The 27,675-nt window shown below is 42.1% G+C and overlaps 2 protein-coding genes across 2 annotated transcripts; one reads left to right on the top strand and one right to left on the bottom strand.

The window, feature by feature from the left end:
- Positions 1-3,166: 3,166 nt before the first annotated feature.
- Positions 3,167-5,162, top strand: fgf4 (fibroblast growth factor 4). Its single transcript, XM_042110436.1, has 3 exons — positions 3,167-3,724; positions 4,440-4,543; positions 4,905-5,162. The coding sequence occupies exons 1-3, from the start codon at positions 3,430-3,432 to the stop codon at positions 5,079-5,081; spliced, it is 576 nt and encodes a 191-aa protein (XP_041966370.1). The 5' UTR covers positions 3,167-3,429; the 3' UTR covers positions 5,082-5,162.
- Positions 5,163-17,859: 12,697 nt separating this feature from the next.
- ccnd1 (cyclin D1) lies at positions 17,860-27,453 on the bottom strand. Its single transcript, XM_042110618.1, has 5 exons — positions 27,020-27,453; positions 25,600-25,815; positions 24,972-25,131; positions 22,591-22,739; positions 17,860-21,365 (listed from the first exon to the last, which is right to left on the bottom strand). Exons 1-5 carry the CDS (start codon positions 27,215-27,217, stop codon positions 21,207-21,209), a joined length of 882 nt encoding a protein of 293 aa, XP_041966552.1. The 5' UTR covers positions 27,218-27,453; the 3' UTR covers positions 17,860-21,206.
- Between the last annotated feature and the right edge of the window lie 222 nt (positions 27,454-27,675).

Below are 27,675 nucleotides of genomic sequence, written 5' to 3'. Positions count from 1 at the left end.
CAGCCACTATTCATTGGCAGACACTGCACCCTAGGGGCTGCATAAGTGAAAGAGATTCCGTGTAATACTCTGCACTGCACCTGGGAGATGGGACTCCTAGCTGAGTATCTGATTTCCCCCCAAACGTTCAACAGTTGCATTTTCAGCATGATGAACACCAGTAAAGATGACATGAGAAAGCATATATTCTTCAAAGTGAAATAATTCAATGATCCAACGTTCATTTTAGTCTTGCCAACAACAGATCACAGGTGGTCAGCATCATAAACACATATGTTGGTCATCTGGAACATGATGAACAGGCATGGTATGGGCAATATGATGATATCAGACAGTAGATATGATATGCATGTGGACAGGAGCACTGCCATTCCCCTCTCATGTGTGCTCATCTAGCTGAGAAGTTACACTTTAAAGCTTCATACTTGAATACTTAGCTGCTTAATGAGTTTGATTTTTTTTCTATTTTTGCCTCTATCTCTCCATCAATGTGACGAACGAATAAATTCTGCCAGGTTGTCATTTATTACGAGATATTTAGAGCCAATAGCATTGGGGATCCAAAAACATTGTACAGTCTACAAAAATGAACATAGGCTACTATCAAAGCATTCACTGTATCTCCTGCATCTTTTCATGATATGGTTCATTGGTTCCTGTTGTTTTTCTTGTCTCCCCATATAAAAAATTGAGAACTTCAACCCCATTTTACATTAAATGTGTTACATGGAACATGAACAAATGAACACCAGACATGGGTATTAACATGGTTTGCAATGACACTTAGGTCAAAGGAATGTAAAAAAAAAAAAACTTTACAAGAAGCAGAGCACTTACTAATAAAACATTTTTTCTTATATTTTGTATAATCATTTCCTTTAAAATGGCTAAACTTTTTAGTTACATAAATGCAACCTAGATATAGAAGATCTCAATTATGCGAGTTCCAAAATGTAAACGTTGCAAATCATATCCCAGCCCAAATAAACAAGCATCAAAAGCTATGCCCTGTGAAAATAATTCTCAAATGTAAGTGCATATAACATTTATTCGACCTAACGGATTTAATTAGGCTGTTGTTCATGCAAAATACGTATTTTAACACTAATAGGGATGAAGTTGAAACAGTACCATGGAGAGCGGCGGTCGCATCCCCTTTGAGCATAAGTCTGCCAATCAGAACTTTATAAATGTTTCTTAGCGGTTCTAAAATATGTTTTGTATCTGCGCACTGGCATGCCTAATCATACTTAATATAGTCTTGTCCATATTTACGGTAATCGAATCACAAGTGCTCCTTTGTGCATCCCTGTCATTAGGCTATCGAAAACCTACTCACAATCAGAAGGCGAGCAGCAAGCTTTAACAAATCACGACAGCTAAAAGTATTTTAGTGTGATTTAGCCTAATATTCTTTAAGTTTGTTAAGTTAAGTCATTACCCGTTGAGAGTGACTGTCGCATGGTTACAGGTTAAAATAATTCGAGGTAAACTTTAAGATCAGACCAAATTCGATATTAGCCTACTGTCGCGTTTCAAAGGCGAGTTGTGAGGTATTCAGGGTCATCCAAACGTGAACGTGAGAAAACGTTTTCAAGCGAATCTTCTGCACACTGACTAAACCTTTTTATGTATGTAATTACGAGGCATGTTCTCTTTTTTGAATGTTTTGTCTCGGCGTTATAATTATTTGCAGACAATGGGTCATCCTCCTCATAGAGGCAGATCAAAGGCGCTCTTTTGGGCTCTTGACAAAGACATTCCTTTGTATAACATCACATTAAGGCATGACTTTCTTCTTGACTGTCAGGCCTTGTCGATCTGCATTTCATTAGCCATCATCTAGTCCTGGTAATGGCATGAATTTGCTTTCACCTCGTTTCTTTCAAGAGTGTCGTCATTTGCTGTGCCTGTGTGCCATTCAAGAAACCTACTGTCCCATCATCCAGTTGGCCTATACAGGAACACCCACAGATGTCTTAGAGGATGGTTCAAACATTAGACTACACAATATAGCAATTAATTAAAATACTGACCACAGAATTACATCCGAGAGAGACCAAATCAATGGTTATTTGATCATGATTTGTTAGATGAAAAGACTGTTTCGTTCAGCCAGTCTTTATTTACGACTCTTTGATTGCAGTTGTGGGTGAACTGATGTCTTTACATTTTCTAAGTCCTCCCGCAAATCAGGAGAGGTCATCGCGGCGTGAAGCAGGTGCAAAAAAGTCTGCGTCCCACTTCACACCTCCGTGACACTCAGGTTGTGTATTATACTGTCAATAGACATTCTTTGAGCTTCAAGATCACACGTTGGCTTCAGCTCTTGAATGGAGCTTTGATGTCAGTGCTACAGCTAGGGTATTGAAAGAAAATATGTCTCAATAGGCTGTCACTATAAGCTCAGAGGTTCAGTATGAGTCATTGCATCTAACCAGTATGTTTTGCTTCTGCCTGTCACCGCCGTTGCAAAGTATGTTACACCTGTTATTAAAAGCTGACCATTGTTTTTAGGCTACCGTCAGTTTGGCAGACTATTGCCTCCACGAGGAGAGGGAGATGCAAAACGTTTTGATTAGCTCTAATTGGGCAAAACTGATGATTCACTTACTTTGTCTGAAAGCACCTTAACCCCGTCAGTTATTCATGTCAGTGAAATGCCTCTTCGAGATGCTCAACTTTATGCACTGTAGGCTAATAGAAAAAACAGCATAGGCCTAATTCAAACTGAACTCTTCCCGGTACAACTGATTAAAGGCAACATAGCAAGAAATGCACATGGAATAGCGTAATGCACAATATCACATTTCGTCTTAAGTTAAATCATTTCCCATCTATAGGCCTTTAGGTGACTGCAAACGTACAGTCATTCAGCCACAGGTATATAGTCCACGGGCTGTATACTTCAGAGTTGGTAAATTGCCTACACTGGATGAAGAAATGGACTTCTGTATTAATCAATGCGCGTACATTTATTGACCTCTTTAAGGATTGTGTGACGAGGTGGGAGTTGCTAACAGTGAACCAACATCTGTGAAGCTGACGCCTGTATTGCAAGGGATGAGAGCGACCTCATGTTGCAGTAGGTGGCGTGTGTGATGTAATTTCGACGCAGATAGCCTATAAATACCGCCACTAAGTGAAAGGTGCCATGGTTCGGCTATGCCTTGCGAGTACCGACGACCAACAATACACAACTCCGACAGCAAAGAAGTCACAGTCGAGTTCGATTCAACCTCGGTGGGAACTATTTAGTAGCCTACTCGAAGAGACTCAACACAAAGTCAATGGAAAAGTCACAGTTGTGCTCGAAACTGACGTTCCGCGTTGTCCGGATCACTTTCTCAAGCTCCTAATAGTTATTCGAAGTGACGTGCGCCATTAGAACATAGTTCTTGGAGTGTGAGAATTTCAAAATCGGGCAGAATGAGCGTGACATCGGCTTTTTCAACACTAATTATTCTCGGACTGCTGTCAGTCGCAGTGCGCTCAGCCCCGTTTTCAGTGCGACAGAACGGCACTCCAGGACGACACTGGGAAACACTTTACTCGCGTTCATTGGCTCGTAATCCCTGGGAAAAAAGAGACATCAACCGGGATGGTGATTATCTAATGGGCATCAAAAGACTCAGACGTCTGTATTGCAATGTGGGGATTGGGTTCCACATTCAAGTGTTACCGGATGGCAAGATAACCGGGGTGCATAACGAAAATCGATACAGTAAGTACAACCTACAGAGCACCCATGGCCAACTTACTGCCACCGATATATTTTGTAGCCTACAGGTGTTTTTCTACAGTACCCATATATTATATTTCTGGTTCGTGTTATTTTCAGCTGGACTGCAAAATACACTTCTGGCCCAAAGAGGCTATTATTTAATAATTCAGTCGTGAGAGGTGGTAATATTCAGCAGTAGAGAACCAGCTGTCAAGACAAGTATTTGCAGCATAGAGCAGCACCACTCTTCACGCTGTGTTCAACAAATATAAGTTATGTTATACGTGACCACACACAGATGTTACCACTCAGACAAAGGTTACAGATATTAACTTTGGAAAAGTTTGTAATGGCCATATGACATCCACAGGTTGATTTCCTAAGAGAAACAGGCATTTGTATCTTCAGCAAAAATACTTGTTTGTATTCAAGTTTAATTTAAATTCCAATCATAGTTTGAGTTAATATTCTATTCTGGTCACATGAGCAATTTTGTCTGCCTATAGCTGTCTATCTGTCAGTGCATCTGTTTGTCTATCTATCTGTGATCCGCTTATTGAATTGTTGATCTGTCATCTATGTACCCGTCTATCTTTCTTTGCTCTTCAAAGCACACTATGAAGATCAGATATGTGGCTGTTTTGGGTCTCATGGAAGACTGCATTCACCAAGTTTCTGGAAGACTTCCATACTCATAAAGTTCTGTGTGTTTCAGGTCTTTTGGAGATATCTCCAGTGGAGAGAGGAGTTGTGACTCTTTTTGGTGTTCGCAGTGGTCTATTCATCGCCATGAACAGCAAAGGGAAGCTCTATGGATCTGTAAGTATTGTAATTGTATGTACAATGTCCTTCCCAGAAATATCCCAGACAATGAATAAATGTGTCAGAATAGTTTGTTTCAGTAAAGCGGGGTCTACTGTAGATGAGAAATTTAAACACTAAAGCATAGCCTGATCAATAGTCGAGGTTGTTATCAGTCTATGAAACCTTGTTGTTGGAAGAAAAACACAAATCCCTTTTCAGTATGAACTTTAGGAAGCATTTTAATAATCGATCATAGAAACTGGTATATTCTTAACACATTCTGTCTGCCATTGTTTTTTTTTTCATGTCCATACGAACATTATGCTTAACGTGATGAATATAATCAGTTAATACATTTTCATTCCCCTTCCAACAGAGCCACTACAGCAATGAGTGCAAGTTTAAGGAGAATCTTCTGGCAAACAACTACAATGCATATGAGTCTGCCGCTCACGCAGGGATGTATATTGGCCTGAGCAAGACAGGCAGGACAAAGAAAGGAAACAGAGTGACTCCAGCAATGACAGTGACACACTTCTTACCGAGAATCTGACCGACAGTGGCTCGGTCAGTTACCTCACACCTTGGAGGGAAGTAGTTGGACACAAAATGAAAGCACTTTTGAACAACAATAATGAACAAAAAAGATTTTGGAATATATATTTAAATATTATTATTTAAGTATGTATATTGTGAAAAATATTTTATTTATTTCCTCTGAGATTTTTTTTTGTATTACTTAAAAAGCCTAAGTCCAGAGCTGAAAGAATGACTAGTAGAGTATTTTTAATATTTATCTGAGCCGGTGCTGCTATTTGTGTCACAATACCGATATTTCATGACAATAATGGACTTTTAGAAAGGATTATTTGCACTGTTTACAAAGTGTGGCGCAATGACTGAAGAGCTACACCTTCCCCCCTTTTCAGTCACTGGTCCACCACAGGGGCCCTCATCTGTGCATCAATGAACCTGGTGTGAGTGGCAAAGTGAGAAAGATGTACAACATTTGACCTGAATATGTTGGACTGTCTGATCGCATCTGTGTGATTAACAACTCTACCCCCCCCCCCCAAAAAAAAAAAAGATAAGATCAGCGAAACCCCTATGAATCCAGTTCTGAAAAGTGTATCTTTGTTTACTACAACATGCAGTGTTTTGAAGATATGTTACATTACACTGTTGTTTCAATGTGGAATTTGTGTAACCCCTTTGTTTCTACCTCATTAATGGATTAACTCTTAGCACAATATAATATGGTTGTTTTGCTTCATCCCATGGGTTTTCCACTTTCTGCTCTAATCTGACATTTGGTAATTTATGTTTCACCTAACACCTAACATCAAAGCAGCAATGTTACTGTCCTCCGCCCGGATTCAATGTCAGTCTGGGGTGCGTTTCCCAAAACCATAGTTGCTAACCTGTTAGCAACTTAGTTGGTTGGCAATGGGAAATTGCATTGCAACCAACAAAGTTGCTTACTTAGCAACTATGGTTTTGGGAAACACACCCCTGATTTGGAAAAAACCATCATCCATATGAAATGAGCTGGTGAAATTGCTGATTTGTATGCATCAAGTCCTTCATTTGCCACTTCCATTATATGCAGTTGAGGAGCTAGTGTTGCTGTCTGTGATTCGTTTGTTTTATGACTCAGTTGTTCTGTCTTCTGCTCTGTTTCTGGGCTACACATTCATGTGACAGCAGGATATTTACACTTCAATTTAAAAGTCAGCTTCTTGATAAGTGTGCTCCATGTGATTTCTGTATTTTAGTAACTCTTTTTTGTCTGTAAAGAAAGTTGTTTATATATGTTTTCTGTATAGTATGTATATTGTATTGTACATTCATCAGCATGTCTGTAGTTTTATACAGGTCCTGTTGCACATTGTGGTTTATGTGCTGTGCACATTATGATGTAACTTAGAATAATAAATCATGTTCTGCAACACTGGAAAATGTGAATGTGTTGAATTTAGTCAATAGAAGTGGGTGAGGTATGAGGTATAGCATTTAATGGCTAATTTCAAATATATAATGTGACAGGCATAGAGCTCATTATATACAGATCACACATGTTTATACACACACATACAGACACTTTGTGAGGTAGTATGAAATTCATAAACTGTCCATATCTGCCACTATTTCTAAACCAAGCACTTACTCAGTACTGCAAATAGTGTTTGTGGACTTTGACAGTGCTTTCAAAGCTTATGGCCTGGGGGACTTTCATTCTAGCCTAGCACTCCCCTAAAGTTTGCCATCTAGTCTGTTCCAAACAATGGGCAAAAAGTTAGTCCTCAGCTTTTGGTGGGTATCGGTACAGCTGGGTTTTAGCTTCCAGGAAACATCACAGTTCTGTGGCTTCATTACTAATCCCACATATCTTTGAGATGAATGAGATAAATTCATCCAAACCACCACTTGTTCCAGCTTCCCCCCTCTGGAAGACGCTACAGGTCCATATGAACAGGAACCACAAAAATAGCCTCTTCCCGTCAGCAATCAGACTCCTAAACACTACAAAACGGATCTGGGCAATTTATTACCACCAACATTGTTGTGTGGCAATAAAATATATATTTCCACCTATGTAATCTGAACACAGGAACATGCACGGATATATAAATATGTAACTTAACACAGTAACCGGTGGCATGATCATCTGCTCATCTACACTGAACAAAAGAGGCACAGATTGGTTGTGAATTGCACAAGTGACTCTTTGTTTCTCTTTAGAAAAACAGGACACCTAAAAAAACAGGACACCTAAACCATCACCTAAGGTAGGTATAAAGCAATGAGCTCAGTCCTCAACAAGGATTGTAAATGATCACATGGACTTACTGGAGAACCTCTCTGCCACCACTTCCTTGAACGGATATCCGTTACCTTTGCAAGAACATGACACAACCAACCTTAGATTTTACTGTTGCCAAAGGTTTTGATTTCTGTTTGTTTGTTTTGGTTCTCAGGTGCCAATACTAGTCAGGACGTGGGCTGCCTTTAAGCTTTCATTTGAAATGAAACACGCCATATTTTATGAGCATGTCAACGCAACACTCAAGACATAGGTGGTTTCATTTCGTCCTCTCGATCAGGAGTGCATGCGTCAAAATCTTACCACTCAACACAGTCAGAAGGCACAATTTCTAGAAACAATGCAATTAATTAATCTCAATGCAGTGACATTGCCATTTGTGTAATACAACCTGTGCAAGATTGTGTACTGTATGCACCTACAGGTCAGCGTACAGTAGGGAGACAGACCTTGTCGCTGGGCTACGATGAATGAGAATGACGCTGGGCCTGGGCCGACCATGTCGATAGCTGTGGGAGTTTACACCCCCTCTGTGTGCTAATGGAGGTGGAATCCCATCTGTAAATTGGCCGTGTGAATGGGAATAAACGTGACGAAACTGCTGACCACAGCCAAGCTGTGAACGTGGAGGGAGGACAAAGCAGGAGCAAATAACCAGGCTGGTATTTCAGATTTCAGTTATGGTGTAAGGCTCTCTCTCTCTCTCTCTCTCTCTCTCTCTCTCTCTCTCGCTATCTCTACTTCTCTCTCTGCTCCTTCCCTCTCTTTCTTTCCCGTCACTGTGGTCTTATGCTGTTGTCTAGCGAAGTGTAAAACTGCTTGGACCCTTTCTTTTTTTTCACAAATACTTGAATATTATTTCAAGTCTTTGCACTGGCCATGTGTCTCATTGTACCTTTTTAGGAATAAATTGTTTTTCTTCCTGTTAGTTTTAGTCTTAAATTGCATAGTTTACCTCAAGGGCCCATATAGTCCCCTAAAGCCTTTCATGTCCTCATCTATACAAAGGTTTCACACGGGTCTAGACGGACCCAGGAAATTGACAACAATGTGTGTGTTAACAGAGAGTGTATTGATGGTAATTGACCCGGGCTTAGTAAACAAGTAGGCAGGCCGAGAGGGACAGTGGGAGAAGCCTGGGTTGGCCTGTCCATCCCCGACAGTGCCAAAGTACACACGTCAGCCTGGGAGGGAGAGCGGCAGGGAGCACCGGGCAGCAATTCTCCAGTACTTGTGAATGGACGTGTATGCATGCAGGCCCTCTGTCAGATGGCACACCTGCAAGAGTGTGTGTGTGTGTGTGTGTGTGTGTGTGTGTCTGTGTGTGCGCGTGTGTGTGTGTGTGTGTGTGTGTGTGTGTGTGTGTGTGTGTGTGTGTGTGTGCGGGAGACCCTTAACCACTCCAATTCTCTTAATGAATTCTCAGCATCTGAGTGGGGGCCACAGCTACTAAGCACTAAACTTCAGCAATTGGCAAACAAATGACTTGCTACTGCAGAGAGCAAGATATGTCAAGAGACCTCTCCATTAGAAGACACTCACACATGTGGTGAGAAAAACAGCAGTTAGTGATGATGAGAAAGCATGCTGGGCTTTACTGTGAGGAGGGTGGACGTGTCCATCTCATGAGAATGCTCTTGACTGTGAGCCTGTACATCACACTATTACAAACTGTACACGACTGTGCACTATAAGTAAACTACTTAGAGAAACGACAGTTAGAGAATAGGTAGGAACATACAGGCACTTCTTCTTGCCTCTTACACAGCTCCTGGACAAAGAGAACAGTGCCCAGCACTCTGCATGTCCGGTACAACAACAGGGATTACATAAATCTGGTCAGAGTGGGTACTTAATGCTAGCTGCTCTCTACAGAAAGTGATATGCTGAGTCTGTCTTGCTGTAGAAAGCCTTCAGATGACTTCAGTTTGGCTTGGCCTTTGTTTAGACTAGCTCTGAGACACTATCAATACAGCCCCTGCTTTCAATGGGAAACAATAAGCAGGTGGAAGTGTTGGTCTCTTACTCTGTAATCACTTGCATAGCAGCACTGCAATCATTCCCTGTAAAAGACATTTCCCATGATACCGGGAAAGTACTGCACTCAAGGTCTGAGGGAAGAAGGCAGATATTTAAGTTCATGTTCATTGTCCCCACATAGGAATTCCCATCACAAATAAGCACAAAACCAACATCAAAGACCCAATTACCCAAAACATGAAAGGGGCCCCCTATTTTAATAATGAGGACCAAAGGCAGGCTAGCTGTGCCAAGCTACGTAACCGTTACTTGGCAGACCATGGTCTTCCCCAGCCCCTCATTGGGCACTGCATAGCACCTCACATGCATTTGGGCCGTCGCCTCTGTCTCTCTAAACTGGACCCTTACCTGCAGTCATCAGTGTGTGTATGTGTGTGTGTGTGTGTGTGTGTGTGTGTGTGTGTGTGTGTGTGTGTGTCTGTGTGTGTGTATGTGAGAAGGCTCCGGCTTCTTTCTATCGTGTTTTGGCCGCCGTCCACCCTTCTGACAAGCCCAGGCCTGCACCTGTGGAGGGATGGGGCTCGGCCCTGGCAGAGTGGAGGACTGTATTTAACCCAGTACATTCAGGCTCTAGCTCTCTCTCGCTCTTTCTCTCTCTCGCTCTTTCTCTATCTCTCTTTCTCTCTCTCTCTCTCTCTCTCCCTCTTTGTAGAGCCAGCTGTGATGTGTGTGTGCGTGCTAGTGAGTTTGTGTACGTGCAGATGTGTGTGTGTGTGTGTGTGTGTGTGTGTGTGTGTGAGAGAGAGAGAGAGAGAGAGAGAGAGAGAGAGAGAGAGTGAGTATGTGTGTGTGCCGGTGTGTGTGTGAGTGTGCGTGTGTACATGTGTGTGAGTGAGTGATTTTGGGACAGTCATGTGAACCTCCAGATGTTAAGCCATAAAGACAAGTACTTCAAACAGTGCCTGGAATTTCAACGCCCCCTCCCCACAACAAACACACAAAGCACACGTGTGTGCACGCACACACACACACACAGACACACACGCACACGCACACGCACACACACACACACACACACACACACACACACACACACACACACACACACACACACACACACACAGACATCCTTATACGTGTATCCTCCTTTCCACAGAGCTGCATTTAGAGCTATGGCAAGGATCTCAGAGAAGGGAAATAATGCAGACTGCAGTTGTGTAATCACCAACCACAGACAGGTGTTCCCAAGAGGCAAACAAGTGCAGACCAAGAGTCACTTTCTAGGTAATGTCCCAGTTCCAAATAAGAACTACTCTGCTCCTTTCCCTTGAGACCTCATAACTGCTCAGCCACCTTGAACTTGACTGTTGTGTGCACTCTCATCCTGTGGGCAGGTAAAAGATGCTTTATAGATGATTCAGTTTTAAAGTGTAGTTAGTTTAGTCACCTAAGATAATGACCCCAAAAAGTTCTGCATGATGGTAAAACACAATGGCGACTGCCATGGGAGAATTATGTCCTTAATGCACGTCTCATTAGCTTCTCAATCTTTAAGGCAAAAAAATGCCTCTTTTGCACATCTATTGCCATATAGGCTACATATATTTACAAATCTTATCAATCAATATGAAAACAGAAATAAAGAGTCTTGGTTTAAAAGTAACAAGCAAACAACCATAAGCAACCATGGAGTTAGGACAAATTGGAGAATAAAACCAAAACAATTTGCTTTTAAATCATTAAAAAGTGGTATATTCAAGCATACTATTGCTTTAAAAAATCATAACGATGTGCATGTGAATGTCAGGCCTCTTTTCATCAAGGAGAAACAGTCCCTCTCTAAAAGAGTGCACCCTAATTAAAAAGTGAAGAAGGTGGCATGTTTGTGCACTGATCGGGTGACCAGGTGATGAGAGACACTTAAAGAGTGTGAGCCAGTAGTCACACCTCCGGAGTATGAGCGATTAATAGTCTCCGTGGTGGGTAGAGGAAATGGGACTTCTGTTCTCCAAAGGTCAGCAGTATTGCCACCACATTCCTCCAACATGTTTTCACATTTCCAGTGGGAGGCAACAAATATTCCCATTCTTCTTCAGAGGCACTCATACAGCACACAGCATTCGACTTGTGCAGTCAGGCCTTCATCGAAAACAAAAAGGGGTCAGGAGATGTTGGAGCTGAAAACAAATTTCTTAACAGATGGTTAGTCAGAGAGAAATCAGCCAAGACACTGCTTGTCACCATTTTTTTTTCACCATGTCAAATACCAAACCACAGTGTCAACCAGCTCTTTGAAAAGCTGGATGGTTTTTCTTTTGTCCAATCAAGCGTGACCGATGTGGTGGACTATTTGTCCAGTGCCTTAGCTCCAGTCCCTGTGGCCTGTGCCATGTTTTGAGCTGGTCCCTCGGCTGGGAGGCTTGTTGAAGCATTTCCCCTCAGCTCAGTGTTAGTGCGGTCAGGTAGATGTTGTCCTGGGATAACACACACAGACACAGACACAGACACAGACACACACACACTCTCACACACACACACACACACACACACACACACACCGCTCACACACACACACACACACACACACACACAGAGAGACACACACACACACACACACACACACTCACACACACACACACACACACGTCTCATATCACAGGAGAGCGACATGGCCTTAGGGGCCTGAAGCATCACATCACATTCATCAAAGCTGCTCAGGCCACACCCCAACTCACACAAACGCATCAGATCCGATCTGCAGCTTGAGCAGAAGACGACGTCTCTTTTCATTAGCAGGGCCTCTTGATCAAACGCGTTGGCATCCATATCAGATCTTGGTCTTTCAGTGGCGGAGGGTACAAGGTAGGGAGGCTATGGCATATGGGGGATGATAGCGGGTCACACATGTGGGATGCTTGATTGATGTGCGCTGCTCACACAACAACCCTCCACCACCTCCATCACCACCACCACCTTAGGACTCACATCGGCCTCACGAGGCTTTGAACAGGTAGCGCTTTCCCTCGGCCTCGCCCACGCCCCTCTTCCTCTCAAGCCCGGAGGTTCACATCTGATGGTGCAGAAATATTTCACGAAAGGAAGCCGCTGATTTCCCCCTCACTGATCCACATGAAACAGCCTTTTTAATGTGTAAAGGGAAGTCGATTAAGATCATATTTACACGTTTGCGTCTCAATTACACCTGAGAACTGAATCAATCCAAGGCAACATTTAGACGGTCTCATGAGGAGAACTTCTTCAAGGTCAAGAGGTTTTGGAAACTTTGAGGCATCTCTCTTTTCTTTTTTTTTTTTTCAAAGTATATTTTTTGGGCTTTTTTGCCTTTATTTGGACAGGACAGTGGAGAGTGACAGAGAGATGGGGCGAGATCAGGAAATAACCGCAGGTCGGACTCGAACCGGGGTCCCCGTGGGCACTCAGGCCCGTACATGGTACGGGGGCTGTAGCCTGTTGCGCCAGAGCGCCGCCCTAGGCATCTCTCATTTTAAACCTATTCAAACAATACAGATCAGAATGAGCCTTTATCATTCATCAGTATCTAAACAATCATGTTTTTGCTCCATCACTCAAACCCACACTCAAAAGAACAGAGATATTTGGATCCTGGTTTCTTGATGGACAGCAAACGGTGGAATGAAGCCAGGTAACTGCTCTGCCCCATGGTCTAATATGACTGATTAGACACAACAAGGGGAAACGGGGAGATGCAAACTGACCAATGAAATGCTAAGTGGGTTTAGTCACTCTTGTATTCATAACAAATACTTTCGGTGGATTTCAAAGTCTTTATAAGTGAGGCCTCCACTAGAGGGTGCTGTGCCTCCATAGCGAGACCCCTGTGAAACCAGAATGATTTTATTGTAAAAGTGATGGGAAATTACCCTTGCCCTGAAATGATTTTCAGCCACTGTTTATAGATGCTGCCAAAGAGAAACAGAGATTCTTTTTTCAGTATGAAGCTTCACAAAATACTGCCATTGTCTGTAATGTTTACAAGAAAGACTTACATGCGAGTTAGCATGCCAAACAAGTGTCCAGGTTATCAGGATGAACATTATTTTGTTATGTTTTAGGTAAAGACGCCTGTTTAGGTCAATTTGAGTTAAATCCGACAGCTCCTGCCACCTCTGTAAAGATGCTGACCGATAGCAAATGTATCTTTTTCAGTACGCACCTTCAAAGGTGGAAGATCAGACACTAGGAGCAAGTAAGAGGGCAGGGCAAGGTGAAGGAGATTACAGATTACCCTGATGGTGGCTTCTGGCATTCTCCTCTCTGTTTTGTATGGCTAGACTATTATGCTCCATACGGGAGTCACAGACCAGGATCTGACACCGAGTACTCCTCTTCAGCTCCAATACACCAAAGGCGTTTAGCAGGTAGCAAATATAGAATGGAAAGTCGTTTTCACTTTGGCTTTGTTGAATAAAGAGAGTTCGCTGCATTTTAACATGCAAATCTCTGACTTTAAAATGATCATTACAAATGGGCAAATCTGAACAAAGGCAGAGTGTGATGCAGAACACAGACTGTGATGCAAACCATCCCTCTGATGGGAACCCTCCCTCTGATGGAGTTCGGGGTCTCCGGCCGGCCAACCTGCTCCGCTCCAGGGACTTGGATAGGATGGTCTAATGTGGACGGGAGGGCGAATCATAACAAAAGTGTGTCGGATACAAACCAATCCGAGCTAGTGTGGATATGGCCTCAGGTAGATGTAGCTTGAGCCTATCATGAACGACCTTTGGCTACAATGCAGCCAATCAGCGTAAAGCTAACTTAAATATTCATGTAGGTGCCAGGGGTGCTAGATATCTGCTAAAATGGGCCATTTCAGTCCCCGGTATAATTATTGGGTTGTAAATGGGCTTGTAAAATAGCATTTGAGTATTGCATTCCTTCTATGTTACTGTAACACCACAGAACAAGGTAAAATACTGTGTTTAAATAGTCCGTCCATTCTACAACATCTTGAACATTGTCTGTGGGTTGTACTTTTGGGCTGTGTTTTCTGTCTTTGTGTGTTTCTGCTCCTTCGTGTCAGTAGACCCTGTACAGATGGCACCTAATTGGCTTGTTTGTAAAAATGTGGCCATATGTGAGCACCTGTCATGCGCCATTTTTGAAGATGACTGTCACCAATTAAGTATACTTTTAGCTATAGCTGGCCTAGTGTGAGCCACTGAAATGAATGTGTGTATACTTCCTCACTCTCTCCAGATCTATGCAATACCTTTATGGTTTGATAGATAGATAGTTACTTACTTTATTGTCATCTATGCATTTCTGCACAATGGAATTCTTTCTTAGTGCATTCCACACAGGGAACTTGAGGAATATGCATAAAAAGACAATAAATACTCAGCAATAAGTGCTCTATATACAAAATATAGAATAGTAAGTACAAACATATATTTGAATGATATAGTGACGAGTGTCTTGTATGTGTGGTGTGCTGGTTTCAGTATAGTGTGGCGATGTCTGAAAGTTCCGGTAGTAACTTGCATAGAGCTGTTAAGCAATGGGGTGCTCTTGTTCTGATGGCACAGCACAGGTGGTAGTGATAGTGGTTAGTGTGACTGTTGATCAGTTTCACAGTCTGGGAGAATAGGATGTCCCTGAGTCTGGATGTCCTGGCAGCCAAACTCCTGTACCATTTTCCAGATGTCATCTGGACAAAGAATTTGCGTGTGGGATCCCTGATGACATTCTTAGCCCATTTGATGATCCTCTTCTCAAAGATGTCCTGCACTGACAGGAGATTTGCCCCTATGATCTGCTGGGCCAGCCACCCTCTCAAGTGTTTTCCTCTCTTGTGCTGTGCAGTCACCAAACCACACAGCTATGTAACAGATTAGCACATTTTATACAGTGCATCTGCAGAAGCTGTTGAGGATTTATGGTGGTATGCCGAATCTCTTTAATCGTTGCAGGAAATACATCCTCTGAAGTTTAACCTTAAGATGACCAATGCTAAATGGCCAAAGGGCCAAAACTCAGTGTGGGCTAGACAGCCAGAAGTCTGGCTGAGGACTGGAGTGTAGTGTGTGGGTGGGGTCCACTGTCACCTTACTCCTCCAGTTAACGTGTGAATAGCTGGCCATATGATGTGACACACATCCACTCCCATTAGTGCAGTTAGCTAGCATGTTTGACCTGGCTATTTGTGCTATGAAGGTGAAGCTTGCTTTAAAGCAACTCTCAAAACTGAGAATCCAAAAGAATATTCCTTACAAGGTTTTTTGAGAAACTAAACTAAAAGGCATTACCTGCTTGTAGCCTTTAAGACCTTTTAAAGAAAGTACCAATTAACCATATAAATCAGTCATTCTCATGGGCAACATAATCCTTGTTCAAGCAAGAAGTAAGACATGCCAACTGGGAATTCCTAGAGGGTTTCTAAAGACCTGAGTTCCTTTAGATTTGGCTCCACCTGCTGTTTATGTCTGGTGTGACAGTTTTTGTGCTGTTTTTACTGCCCACTGTTTTGCAGATGCTGTAACTTTTTTATATTGACACATACAAATCCTGTTTTTAACATGGGTGTTTTTTTTATCTTTAATATACAGTATAGTAATGCATCTGTAGATATGGTAAATAACTCATGAGCTCTCAGTGACTTTTACTTTGCATTTTCCATGTGAAGTTTTATTCACCTGAAGTATACTTATTTTGTAATGATACCTATCTGGATTTAAATTGATTACATTTAACAGTCATAAAATTAAATTGAAGCAATTTGCTGCAATTAACGTTAAGTAGCCTATATAAAAAATGAAATTCAAACAGAGGTCACATAGTTATGGCCATTTGTATTCAACTCATCTTCATATTTTATTTAGTCTCCCCAAGCATGTTTGAGTCTGAGTTTAGAAACCATTCTGTGCCATTCTCGTGTGTATGCGCTACAGACACATTTGGACACATGTACAGGAACCTTTCTACTTGTGTACCAGGGACCTCTAGTGGAATTTATGTGCATGCTTTATAAAATCATCATTTAAAAGTTCTTTCAGAAACTCCTTCAGAGTTATCCGACTGTATACCATTTATTAAGGAATTTAAAGAAACATCTGTATATTCACATATTTTTGCATCCTGTATTCAGAATAAGTCTTATATAGAGGAACAATATACTTTGTATGGTGAAGTTTAGACATGGTTTAAAATCACGCTCACTGCTAAAAATTCTCATATAGAATTGTTTAATGCCTTTATTGGTGAAGTACAGCTGACAGCATGATACTTCTCATGAAAAATGTCTTCATAACTTCAAAGAACTCCAGGAATTTGTGAAATTGTAGAGTGACATCTGGGGAAATGCATTAGCCTTGTTGAGAAAAAGACTTCATTCTCCTTTCCTGGATCTTAGCCCTGGACAATGCAACTCTTTTTTCCAGATACGATGGGTGCAGTGAGTCAAATTACAAGTTAGCCAGTGACCCCACACAGATTCACCTATTAACTTAACATGCCAATCATTAATTACCATAGTTTGACCCACTGTTCTCCAGTTACAGTGAATTGCCATAGCCTGAGTGCCACCTGTTGGCTGAAAGCTGAATAGCACTGATTCAACCCAACTTTACACACAGAGTAAACCAGAACACAATTAGCATTGCCCTGAAATGACTTTTTCTACCCTTTTTTTCAAACACATATGCCTAACAGATACTTTCACTAAAGTCACAGCTCTGTTTTCATTGATCTTTAGAGTGTTATTGCAGATTCCTAATTCTCACAATTAATTAGATAACTGCAAATGTCCAAAAATCACCCAATTTATTTGTTTTGTGCAACAACCTAGAACCCTGTTTAGCATACAGTATGGTTAATCGATCCTCAGAGTCCACATGAGATCAAGATCCTTTTCAAAGTACAGTAGGCCTATGTCTGGTGGGCATATAAAATGTCCTGCCCTGGTTTCAGCCCCGTGTTTGCCTTGGTTTCAGTATGAATGTTGAAGTATCTGGCCTTCATGTTTTACACTATGGGGGAAGGGGCGGGAGTGAATGACAGAGAGAGAAAGAGAAAGCGAGAGACAGAGCGAGAGCGAGAAAGAGAGAGAGAGAGAGAGAGAGAGAGAAATGAACAATCTGAATGCTATTCAGAACACAGCAATGACTTTTAAAGTAAGTCACTGTATGTCATTTTGAATCATTATTGTTAGCTAGAAGTCAGTACAAGTCAGTCAGATATGACAATGATTGCCCTCCGCAAATGCCCTCCCCTCTCTCTCTCGTAAGCCTCCCACACAACTGCTCTTAGCCACTGTTTGTCCTGCTCATTTTGAGTGGACTGTGGGAACAGATTAGTGATTCATGGTTTCTCTTTCCCTCTGCATAAACTGCAGATCAAAGGCATTCCATGCATAACAAAATAGCATGTACAGTCTCAGTTTCGCACTTACACACCCACACCCACACCCACACGCACACACACACTCACACACAAATACCCTAAAAAGACAGAAAGCCAGACACACACACACAAATGAACGAGCCCATTGAATTAAATTTTTTCCATTTTATTTTACCTTAAAATGATGTTTTAAACATACTGTATTGCGCACAAATTTGGAGTAATGTGCATTTCAGACCAAACCAAAGTCATAAAATCACAAAGCAATCTTTACAGTTGGCCTGTCTGCCTCCCCATTAGCTTATCACTACCATCTTCAATGACACTAGCAGTCTGTACACAGTCTCCAACCTGATGTCACTGTGTAAGACGTGCCTGACACTCAAGCAAATCAAAGCCTGACAACCAATCATCTCTACTTCAGAGACATCAGAGAACATGTGCCCTCTGTTACCAAGAAACTGAATGGGTTTCTTTTATCAGTAAAGTCATGTAGATGTCTCTGAGGTAAAATACCAAACAAACAGACAAATAAAAATATTTTTTTTTTTTTTAAAAACGTAATTGCTGGTCGTGATAGAAAACAAATGACTCATCCTTCTGGGTCCTGGGTTTGCAAGCAGCACAAAAGAAAAAAAGATCATGAACTCTGCCCTCTACTCCAATTGGACTGCATGTGGCCTGAATAGCAGCACTGTAAAAGGGAACTATGGGAGGCATATCTCTACACTAACAGAAGCTGAGGGAAGCTACAGTAATCCTGTGCTCAAGGCTTTTCTATCACTTCAGTTTCCTGAATAGCCTTATATGGGATAAGATAAAATGCCAATTCAAGTGGTCTAATCGACTTTTGGTTTCAGTTTGGGAGAGACAATGCAAATAGTCTTGGTCATATTGTGTTTTTGTTTATTGTGCAGTTGATACACTTGATTGAAAAATGCCAAATACCTGCCATTACAAACGGAGTACTCGAAGTACATCAAAATAAGGATGGTGTTGTAGAATTACCAGGAAAAACAAAAACTATGGCTTCATGAGAAGACCTGCCATTTTTTAAAATCTATAATATATATTTTCAATTTGTACAAAACAGAAAAAAACTTTATAAATATATACATGGGCCATTATCGGCCTAATGGGGCATTACAGTCTCTTTCAATGAAACAGTTAGCAACTCGAAGAGTTCAATAATCAATGGCACCAATTACACTCTGCCTCAACCAACTCCCTGCAGGACCCATTCGGATACATGGTTTTCATTTAGCTCAATTTCAAAACATCTACATGGAAATAAACTGACAAAATAAAAAGTCAGGAGGAAAGGAAAACCTGGACTAAATGAACAAAAATCCTGTAAATAGTCATGAGGTATAGTGGAAAAAACAGGAACTTTTTCTATTTTTCTTTCTTTTTTCCTTTTTTTTGGAATAGCGCGCATATCACATTAAGGAAAAAAAAATGCATATCACATAAAAACACACTACAAAACAACGATGTCAATAATATCATTTTCTATGAGAAAATTAAAACCTATTACATGGCAGTATATTGACACTGTAATAAAAACATATTCACAAAATAGCAGCAAACAGTTTTATAAGAGAAAAAAGCATTTTTCTTTTTTCTTTTAAAGTCATCAATATTTGCTGGGAATACCTCCATAGCAGCTCAGTATAAGGAGTGTTCGTTCCACCTTTCTTGCTTTTTAACTGTACAATCACTCAATGATTCGGCACTTTTTCTCTTACTTCATGCCATCAGTTCGATTCTCCCTCAGCAACTCATTTTTCAGTTATTTCCCACAAATTGTATCTTTCACTGCCCTCCGACAAATGGCAGCAGACATCTTTGAGTTTGTGCAAAATCATCTAATAACCTTATCAATTGTACAGTTGAAAAATGGGTAACACTTAGTCATTTTTCCTCTTCGAATTTCCGATGTACACTGATTCATCATGGTTTTATGGTTTTAAAAACAAGTGAGAGAAAAAGACTCTTTCCGAGGCCATACAACTGAGTACTTATTGCATTACGTCAACAACTCTATCTATGACTAGTTTGTTAGCAATTGTGCACTGAACAGGTTTAAATAATCATAGAGACTAACCATTCTGTCATAATCCACACTGGCCTTGAAAAGAGAATATGTTTTGCAATAAATAGTCATTAACGCTTAATATAACTATAAATTACATTATTCTAGTGTTTCAATATGCTTCAGATGCAATTCAAGCAACAGAGAATGCAATGGTCGTGAACGTGTGTCATGAAACGTGAAACAATGTACACTGTGAGGTCATCATCGTGTCTGACTAAGACCCAGATAGCTTTTTTTTTTGTTGTTTTGTTTTAAACATTAGGATATAAATGCTGAGTCTTACTCTCTAGAGCTGGACAGGCAGTTTAAAAAAATGTCTCACTCTGCTGTCATGCCTTTCCTGAAACCACAGAGGTTAGATTAGCTCTGCATTGCAAATTGCCAGTATTTTCCACCATTCCATGTACTGGTTTTCTATGCTGTACTCAAAATAGTCAGTAATGCATTATTGACTGAAAAGTGCTTTTAGGTGGAATGGTTTTAGAAAACATAAGACAGCATAGTAACATGGACGACTGGTTACCCTTGGAGAGGAGGCTTGCAATAATGACAATATTTTAAAATGGTCTTTCAAAGTTACTCTGCATACTGTGCACAATACACCTGCACTACTCTGTCCATTTTTGATAAACTGAACCTCAATAGTGTGCCTATTGTCATCATACAAAGGTTTTTAGCTGTATGGATCACACGACCAATTTACAGCCTTCAAATTTACAAATTAAATGTAGTGATGACAATCAGGAAGTCAACACCTAGGTAACATACTCACTACATTAAATATCTGTCCAGTTGAGACCCTTCTTGTTTGGTTTAATGCAGATCAAGGCCTTGGCTTTGGCCTGGGTGGACCGCCTGCCTTAGCTATGAGGCATCTGACTCTTCAAAAACATTTCTGTCATTGAACAGATGTCCTCAGTAAACTTTTTTTTTAGTTATGTTAGCTTTTTGAAATTGTCAAATAATTTCTGTGCAGCCTGATTCCAAAATAAGGTCTACAACGCACATAAGATTTCATATGATGCGGATCTGTATGGCAGACAATATTCTATTTCGGTAGTTCTCTCAAGATTATTGTGAAAAACAAAACAGTCAATTGATTTTGCCCAATTTATGTTTCCATAAACTGGATTGAGGGGAAAAAGAGCCAAAGTGACCGCATGTGAGCAAAGCATTGATCCCTTCTCTTGGCCCCCCAGGGGGGGGTGGGGGGTGGGGGGGCTTGGGGGTGTGTGTGGGGAGGGGGGGGGTCAAGCACTATGCCGCGAGCACTAGAGCGTCCGTGGGAGTACAGGGGTGCTGAGTGACCGCAAAGCATCATCCTCCTCCGTCTCTCCCTCTCTTCCTGAAAAAGCCTCTCGCCGAATCGTCGCACGGCCTCTCATCCTCCCCACTCAAATGTTCACATCTCGCACGTCCGTCGGGGTGCAGGAGAGGTCCACCTCCTCCTCCATGCTCTTCGTCTCTGTGGAGCCGGCGTGCTGCTGCTGCGCCTGCCGCAGACTCGTCTCCAGCAAGGACTCGATCTGCTCCTGACAGGCCCGGAGGCAGTCCTGTGGACGGACAAAGAGAAAGAGAGAGAGAGAGAGAGAGAGAGAGAGAGAGAGAGAGAGAGAGAGAGAGAGAGTCAGCACAGGCGGAAACACTGCAGCAGCATATGCCACCTGTTGATCAGCCACAGGAAGTGAGACCAGGTGCATCTGCAACTGAAAAGGCTGGTGGAGACACGTGCCAAAAACCAAGCCAACGTTTTATTGTTTGCACTTCCATGTTCATTCACTTCATTCAGCACCATGATAACCAAATTATCTTTCATTGTGGTATTTTCCACTCCCACACAGGCCAATAAAAATGTAAAAAATGGCCTGTAAAATCTATCAAAATGAACCTCCATTCCTGCCCTTCAACCCCAGTGGAAAGCTTTGTGGGCACAGGGGAAGGAGCAGCTGGATTAGGGGGGCTGCCTCAAGAAAGGAACAGCAGAAACCCAATCTGCTGCCACCAGGCCCTGGCCCCCCCCAAGACAATGGGAGGGTAAAGCCATTCACTTGGCCGAGGCCTGAGCAGGCCTGAGCCACTGTGCAGGGAAGGAGTGCCCTACAGGGAAACTCACGCTAATGATTTGGGCTCTAATTACTCGCATCAAAGAGGCCTGAGGAAACTGGAGCCGCCTGGGTGTGAGAATGAGGCTTGAGAAGTTCTGCGCGTCCAACAGCTCGCACAAGAGTGGGACTGATGATGAAATTTGGGACATATGGGTTTGTAACCCAGTAGGGCTGCTGCCCAAATGCCTCCCCATTCTCTCCGGCCATCTTGCCACACTATTGCCTAGTTGCACCTTACAAGTGCCGCCATACTGTAGTAAGAGTTGTCAATCCAACAGATATATTTCTCTGAAGCTGTAAATGTTTATAGTTTTGTGGTTTTATAGGCTTTCACTAAGTGAAACTGCCGCGCGAGTCTGCTATGTCGGAGCATGGGCTCTCACCACCCCCCCTGCAAGGGCTTTGATGAACAGGAGGTCTTGTGTTAAATACAGGTATTCACATAGCTTCCTCTCTCCTCCCCTTAGCAGTCTCTTTCCCATGCCTCTGCCACCATAAGAGCCCAGCTCCCACCCCCTGATCAATAACAATAGGCACAATGGACCAGGGGATTTTTAGCACATTGACGTAATGCTAGTGCTGGGACGGAGCGTCTGCACCCAAGCCATTCTTAACGGCAACTCCTTCGTCCTGCCCACACATTTTACAGCATCATGTAGTAGCCAGGACTTACCGGATCACTCTTGATGATCTGTGACAGCAGCTCTGTGAGGTTCTGGGAGGTGAGTGACACGTCCAGGCTCTTCAGGTGGAGGCCCTGTACGGCAGCCGCCACGCTCCCAGCAGCAATCATAGAGGGTGGGTTTGCGATGAACTTAACGTCTGCAGACAGAAGAGAGGAGCGAGAGAACAAGGTGAGACATTGCCATTGCCAGACAAAAGACACTATTCACATTCCTGGCATGAAGGATCCTCAAAAAGCAGCCTTGTTAATGGGCCTGTAGCATTGTCATTCTGAAAAACCACTAGGCCACTGACTGCCCAGGCACATGCACAAAACCTAGACAAAGACCAGAACCAGGCACGACTAATGTTTGTAGGCCATTCAAAGCACCTCATCCATTGCATTAGCCAGGTCTGAAGAGAGTAGCTCATGTGGTATGGGGTAAGTGCTAGTTTTGCTTAGAAACACCTGAAATCTTTTCATATTTATCTAAATAGTCATATTCATTTTACTAAGGTAAGCAAAATCCAATGACATAATATACAGCTTTTCACAATCCAAAAACAGAGAGAGAAAGAAAGAGAAACCGCAAATATGGATATCAGTTCCCCTCCCCCTGCCCGACCTGTCATAAATCACCATTTAAATCCCCCCAGTTGGACCTCTCTCTGGAAACATAATGTCTAACATCCGCTTTTCAAATGGTTCAGTAGATTATAAATCTTCTCCCGTGCCTTTCCATACATACGAACACAAAAGGAAAGAAACAATGGTGGAATTGGGTGTCTAGCAACTTCCCAGAGTAGCAACTCACGATGCTAGGCTACTCATCTAGGCTAACGCCACGCACCAGTACAAGGACTAGCCAGTCCTTTTAGCATATTAACTACAGGAGTCTTAAAGCCTTCAAGTGGCACGCCCGCTACATAGTGTCGTGAGTGTTTTGTTGTCAGCTTCCTCTTCTTCAACTTGCTGCGCCACTCTGAAAGGCGGCGAACCAAGAGCACACAGCAAGATGAATCCAACTTGACACTAGCATGAAAGCAGGAGGGTAGCCCCATTATTTTTGGGCTCATATTCTGGCTACCCAGTCCTACCCACTTGCATCAAGAAATGGGGGTGGGGGGTAAATGGCTGTAGCTCTTTTGAGAGCTGTAGGAATGCCAGCCACCCTGAAGGAAAGACAAAACTGAGCCTCCTCTCATGGGAAGGGGGAGGGGAAGTAAAAGGGTCATCTCCTGCACTCCTTGTTGAGTGAGGGAGCTTGAAAGTATTTTGCTAGGGCCAATCAAATTTGGGAAGAAGAAATTGTCCCTGACGCCAAATAAAAGAGCTGGTGAGAGCTAGCGGTGCATCTGGCCATATGCAAATGTACACAAGGACCCTTACAAAAGAGGAATAACCACGAGACTGTGCTCAACGTTGCTGTTTTCCCCTCTTTAATGAACTTATCTAAATTCTGCTACATGGCAATGCTTGGCTTAATCAATCACAAACCAGGACGTTGGCCCTATGCACTTATTTTGGGTTCTTTCCTGCAGATTTGGGTAACTTCTTACCCTATATCCATCCACATGCCCATAAGCCACCTCAAACAACCTTTACAGGCAAGACGCTCTCGCTCACACACACAACCACCAAGGGAGCCCAAGACTGAGCCCATTCAATCTCCTCAATTAAGCAGTAACTTCAAACAGCAAACCACAAGTTAGGTTTTCCCCCTGACCTACCACAGCACAAAGGGGGCTTCGTCCAACACAAATCCACTTTTGTCTGGGGGAAGGAGGCAGACTGGAGGCCTATGTCCGAGGAATTCTTTTTCATATCACCTTATGCAAACCCCCTCCCCCCACCCCCCAACACTGCAGTCCAGCCCCTCTCCACTGGCCGCAGGAGTCTGGGCCTCCCCTATTGTCCGAGCCTCAGCTAAAGAGATTTCCAGTGGATGGAGATTGGCCAGTGCCCTGGCACACAGAGAGGCTAAGTATCATCCTGAGGTCCTCACTGTGAGTCAACAAACAAAAGAGGGGGGAGGGAATCTGATCCCCTGACCACTGGAGTGGCCGTCCCAACCAGGGGTCTCTCTCACAATCCATCATGCCACACATGATCTCAACTTTCTGAAACTCATAAAATTCCTTAAATAAGTGAGATAAAAGCACTAGTGCTGTCCTGTGCACATGGAATATTAAGGGGTATAGCACATAACACATTTGGAAAGTAGAGACAAAGGGGGGTAAAGTCACAGATGAGGTGAAATATGATTCCAACTATTTGCCCGCTTAAGCAATCCATATACACAGCATCCTGAGAACATCAACTGTTTACCCTCAATGTATAAGCACACAGAGCAGCATTAAGAGATTGAACCCTGCAACAGCCATGCATACCTGTAGCACAGAGGGCCACAAAGGTCTGAGCATGTTTGCGAAGGATTTTCTTGGTGTCCTGATGAATGGGAAGTTTGGAGAGGAAATGTTCAATGAAATCGTGTGGAGTGACTGACGCTAGATCCCATTTCAGCTTGTTCAGCACAAGTAGCTCCATTTGCTGAGAGAGGGAGAGGGTGAGAGAGAAAGAGAGTGAGAGACTAGCCTTGACAAGCTATGACAAAAGCTCAGTGAAGTAGCCTAGGCTATACCAACCACTAGAGGGTGATGGAGCACTACTGCGCAACACTAATCCTTACTGGAGTGCCTCTAGCGTTCTAGCATTGCCACTAGTATTACGAAAATAATCCAAAAATTATATAGTTTTGATCAGGTCCAAACTGTTCTTTTGTTGTTTCTTCTTTCTACATGTATTTAAAGTCACGTTGTTACAAAAGACGGTTTGACATGTAGAGTTGGGCAATATACAATGTAACAATACATTCATAAAGAAGTTGCATGCGAATATACACAGTAATGTTAAAAACTGAAAATATGAGCTGCAAATATTAGTAGTCTACTTCTACTTCTAATTCTACTGTTTCATGCATTGTAGGAAAATGGTATATGAAAAGTTAAGTAATCGTACCAGTAACTCGCCAGGTCGGATTGAATTGTCGGTGTATATACACAACTTCTCAGCTGTTAAAGGAATGGTTTCCTTCATTTTTGATGCCAAAAACATGCAAGTGGCTCCCAGTAACTGTAATCTTGTTTTCTTTGTCGGCTCAACGGACAAAAATCTGTCCAAGTAATTCATAGCCAAGGGAAAAACCTCCTCTTCGCATTTCTGTTCTTCACAGACCTGTGAAAACCGGAAAGACACAAATTAGACGAAAGCAAAGTAATGTAGTTTTCATAAACTCACTTAAAAGAAAATGTTATTGCTAAAACATAAAGGATTTAATCTATATATCGGTGCTGAATATGTTGCGGAAATGTCAAAAGTAATTGCAGACGTCTCTTTCAGACACACAAAGGTGGCGTCAACCGCATGGCTTCCACAGAAATTTGTAGTTCGTCATATTTTCAAAAAATATTTTAAAATATTTTAAAATTGTTTTACAACATAATATTTAGATGAAAATGTTGTTCAGACTATATTCTATCAGATCCGCTCATTAAGACCAAGTTTTTTGCATTGTAACGCCTAAAAAATAATTAAAATTATGTCAGAGTGTTCCTGAAAAAGCAACATGTGACATAGACCTCTTAGTGGCACCCAACTTCGAAAAATAATTAAATTTATATCCCATTGCACGATTACAATATAACCAACATGTAAATGATCGGCAAAACGTACAATTTCATATAACAAGTGAGACATTACTTAAACAACGTGAGATTTTATTTTAATAACAGCTTAATCTCACAATGTCTCAAACTCTCGAGCTCACGAGACTTTCTTTTTCAAGCTAGGGAGTATCATAACCTACAAGTTATATTAAATAACAATCCACACTTAAGAAACATTCTGCCCAGATACTTTTGATGGTATAAGTAATGGAAATGTTAGCAGTAATAGAGCTATTTCAGCTTTTTAAACGCCGATTACTTTGCCACTGGGAAACAAAGATGGCGCATACTGGCACTAGTTGCACTGCATACGTGTACATTGCTGTTTATTTATAATAATATTTAGCTAATTTTGTTTCTGTCTTCTATCCTAATGTAATCTATACGTTAAAACCATATCCTTCGGCTGTTATCTTGAAACGAAATGGCAAGACTTAAATCTTCTAGGAAATACATTGATACACAAGCCTATAGGAGATAGCCTATCGAACGCAACTAAAAGGTCGATTTAGTTCTATTAGGCCAAATGGTAACACACACGCACCAGTACACAACCAAAGCGATGAAATGTAGTAAGTAACACATTATAACATGCAAATAATTTGATAAATCTAAGTCCAAAGGGCATAGCGATAAGTTTACATAAGGTTACTGAATGTCGAGGAACATGGAACACATCTGCCATGGAAAATATTCTACAACAATGAACGAACCTCAAGCATCCATGTGGCAACAATTCTCCTCATGTAAGGCACAATTTCTTTTTGAACACATTTTAAGTAGTTCGTGGCAGGAAGGTAATTGTCTTCAGCTTTGAGCATTGCTTGTAGAACTCTGTCATTGAGCAAATTCGTATCTTGGTACGCTCTCCTAATAGTCTCCACTTCGCAGCAAAGAAGCTGGTGTTCCATTCCTAAGACAATCGCTGAAGTTTGGGGGCTGATAGAGACCGACTGTGCGCTCCTCGTAGAAGTTCCGTGGATGCTGCCTGCAGCTACTGCCGTCGAAGCCCTCTAGAGGTAACCAGACTCTGCCCTTCGATAAAAACTCCCCTTCAGTGCTTGAGCAATGACGTTCCTGTTGTTAAGAGATCAAAGCTGCAGCGAGCATGAGGGAAAGAGTGGCCATGAGGAGCGCAAATTTAAAGAGCTAGGCATTCAACATAGCACATAGTCCTTCCCATCCAGGACAAACCATTTCGTATTTGGAAGTGGGAGGTCTTTCCTCAGAGGCGGCTGGGCTGGACAGTGCCAGGACGGGGGCGTCAAGTTGAAGAGGGCAAGGATGCTCCAGTTGGGGGTAGCATTAACTAGCTGCTTATGTGTTTTACCCAACATACGGATGTCTTTAAAATACGCTGTTATATGCT

Source organism: Alosa sapidissima, chromosome 11, assembly GCF_018492685.1.
Source record: "Alosa sapidissima isolate fAloSap1 chromosome 11, fAloSap1.pri, whole genome shotgun sequence".
Taxonomy (NCBI): domain Eukaryota; kingdom Metazoa; phylum Chordata; class Actinopteri; order Clupeiformes; family Clupeidae; genus Alosa; species Alosa sapidissima.
Note: the sequence above shows the minus strand (reverse complement) of the source record. Positions and strands in the feature narration are given on the sequence as shown.

What these genes read in the sequence shown, in the direction of transcription:
- fgf4 (XM_042110436.1), top strand. Translation starts at nt 3,430, where the DNA reads ATGAGCGTGACATCGGCTTTTTCAACACTAATTATTCTCGGACTGCTG. An exon ending in GCATAACGAAAATCGATACA is followed by an intron (nt 3,725 to 4,439) that starts GTAAGTACAACC and finishes TGTGTGTTTCAG; the next exon opens with GTCTTTTGGAGATATCTCCA. An exon ending in AAGGGAAGCTCTATGGATCT is followed by an intron (nt 4,544 to 4,904) that starts GTAAGTATTGTA and finishes CCCTTCCAACAG; the next exon opens with AGCCACTACAGCAATGAGTG.
- ccnd1 (XM_042110618.1), bottom strand. Translation starts at nt 27,217, where the DNA reads ATGGAACACCAGCTTCTTTGCTGCGAAGTGGAGACTATTAGGAGAGCG. An exon ending in TCCGACCTGGCGAGTTACTG is followed by an intron (nt 25,132 to 25,599) that starts GTACGATTACTT and finishes TCCCTCTCTCAG; the next exon opens with CAAATGGAGCTACTTGTGCT. An exon ending in AGATCATCAAGAGTGATCCG is followed by an intron (nt 21,366 to 22,590) that starts GTAAGTCCTGGC and finishes GTCCGTCCACAG; the next exon opens with GACTGCCTCCGGGCCTGTCA.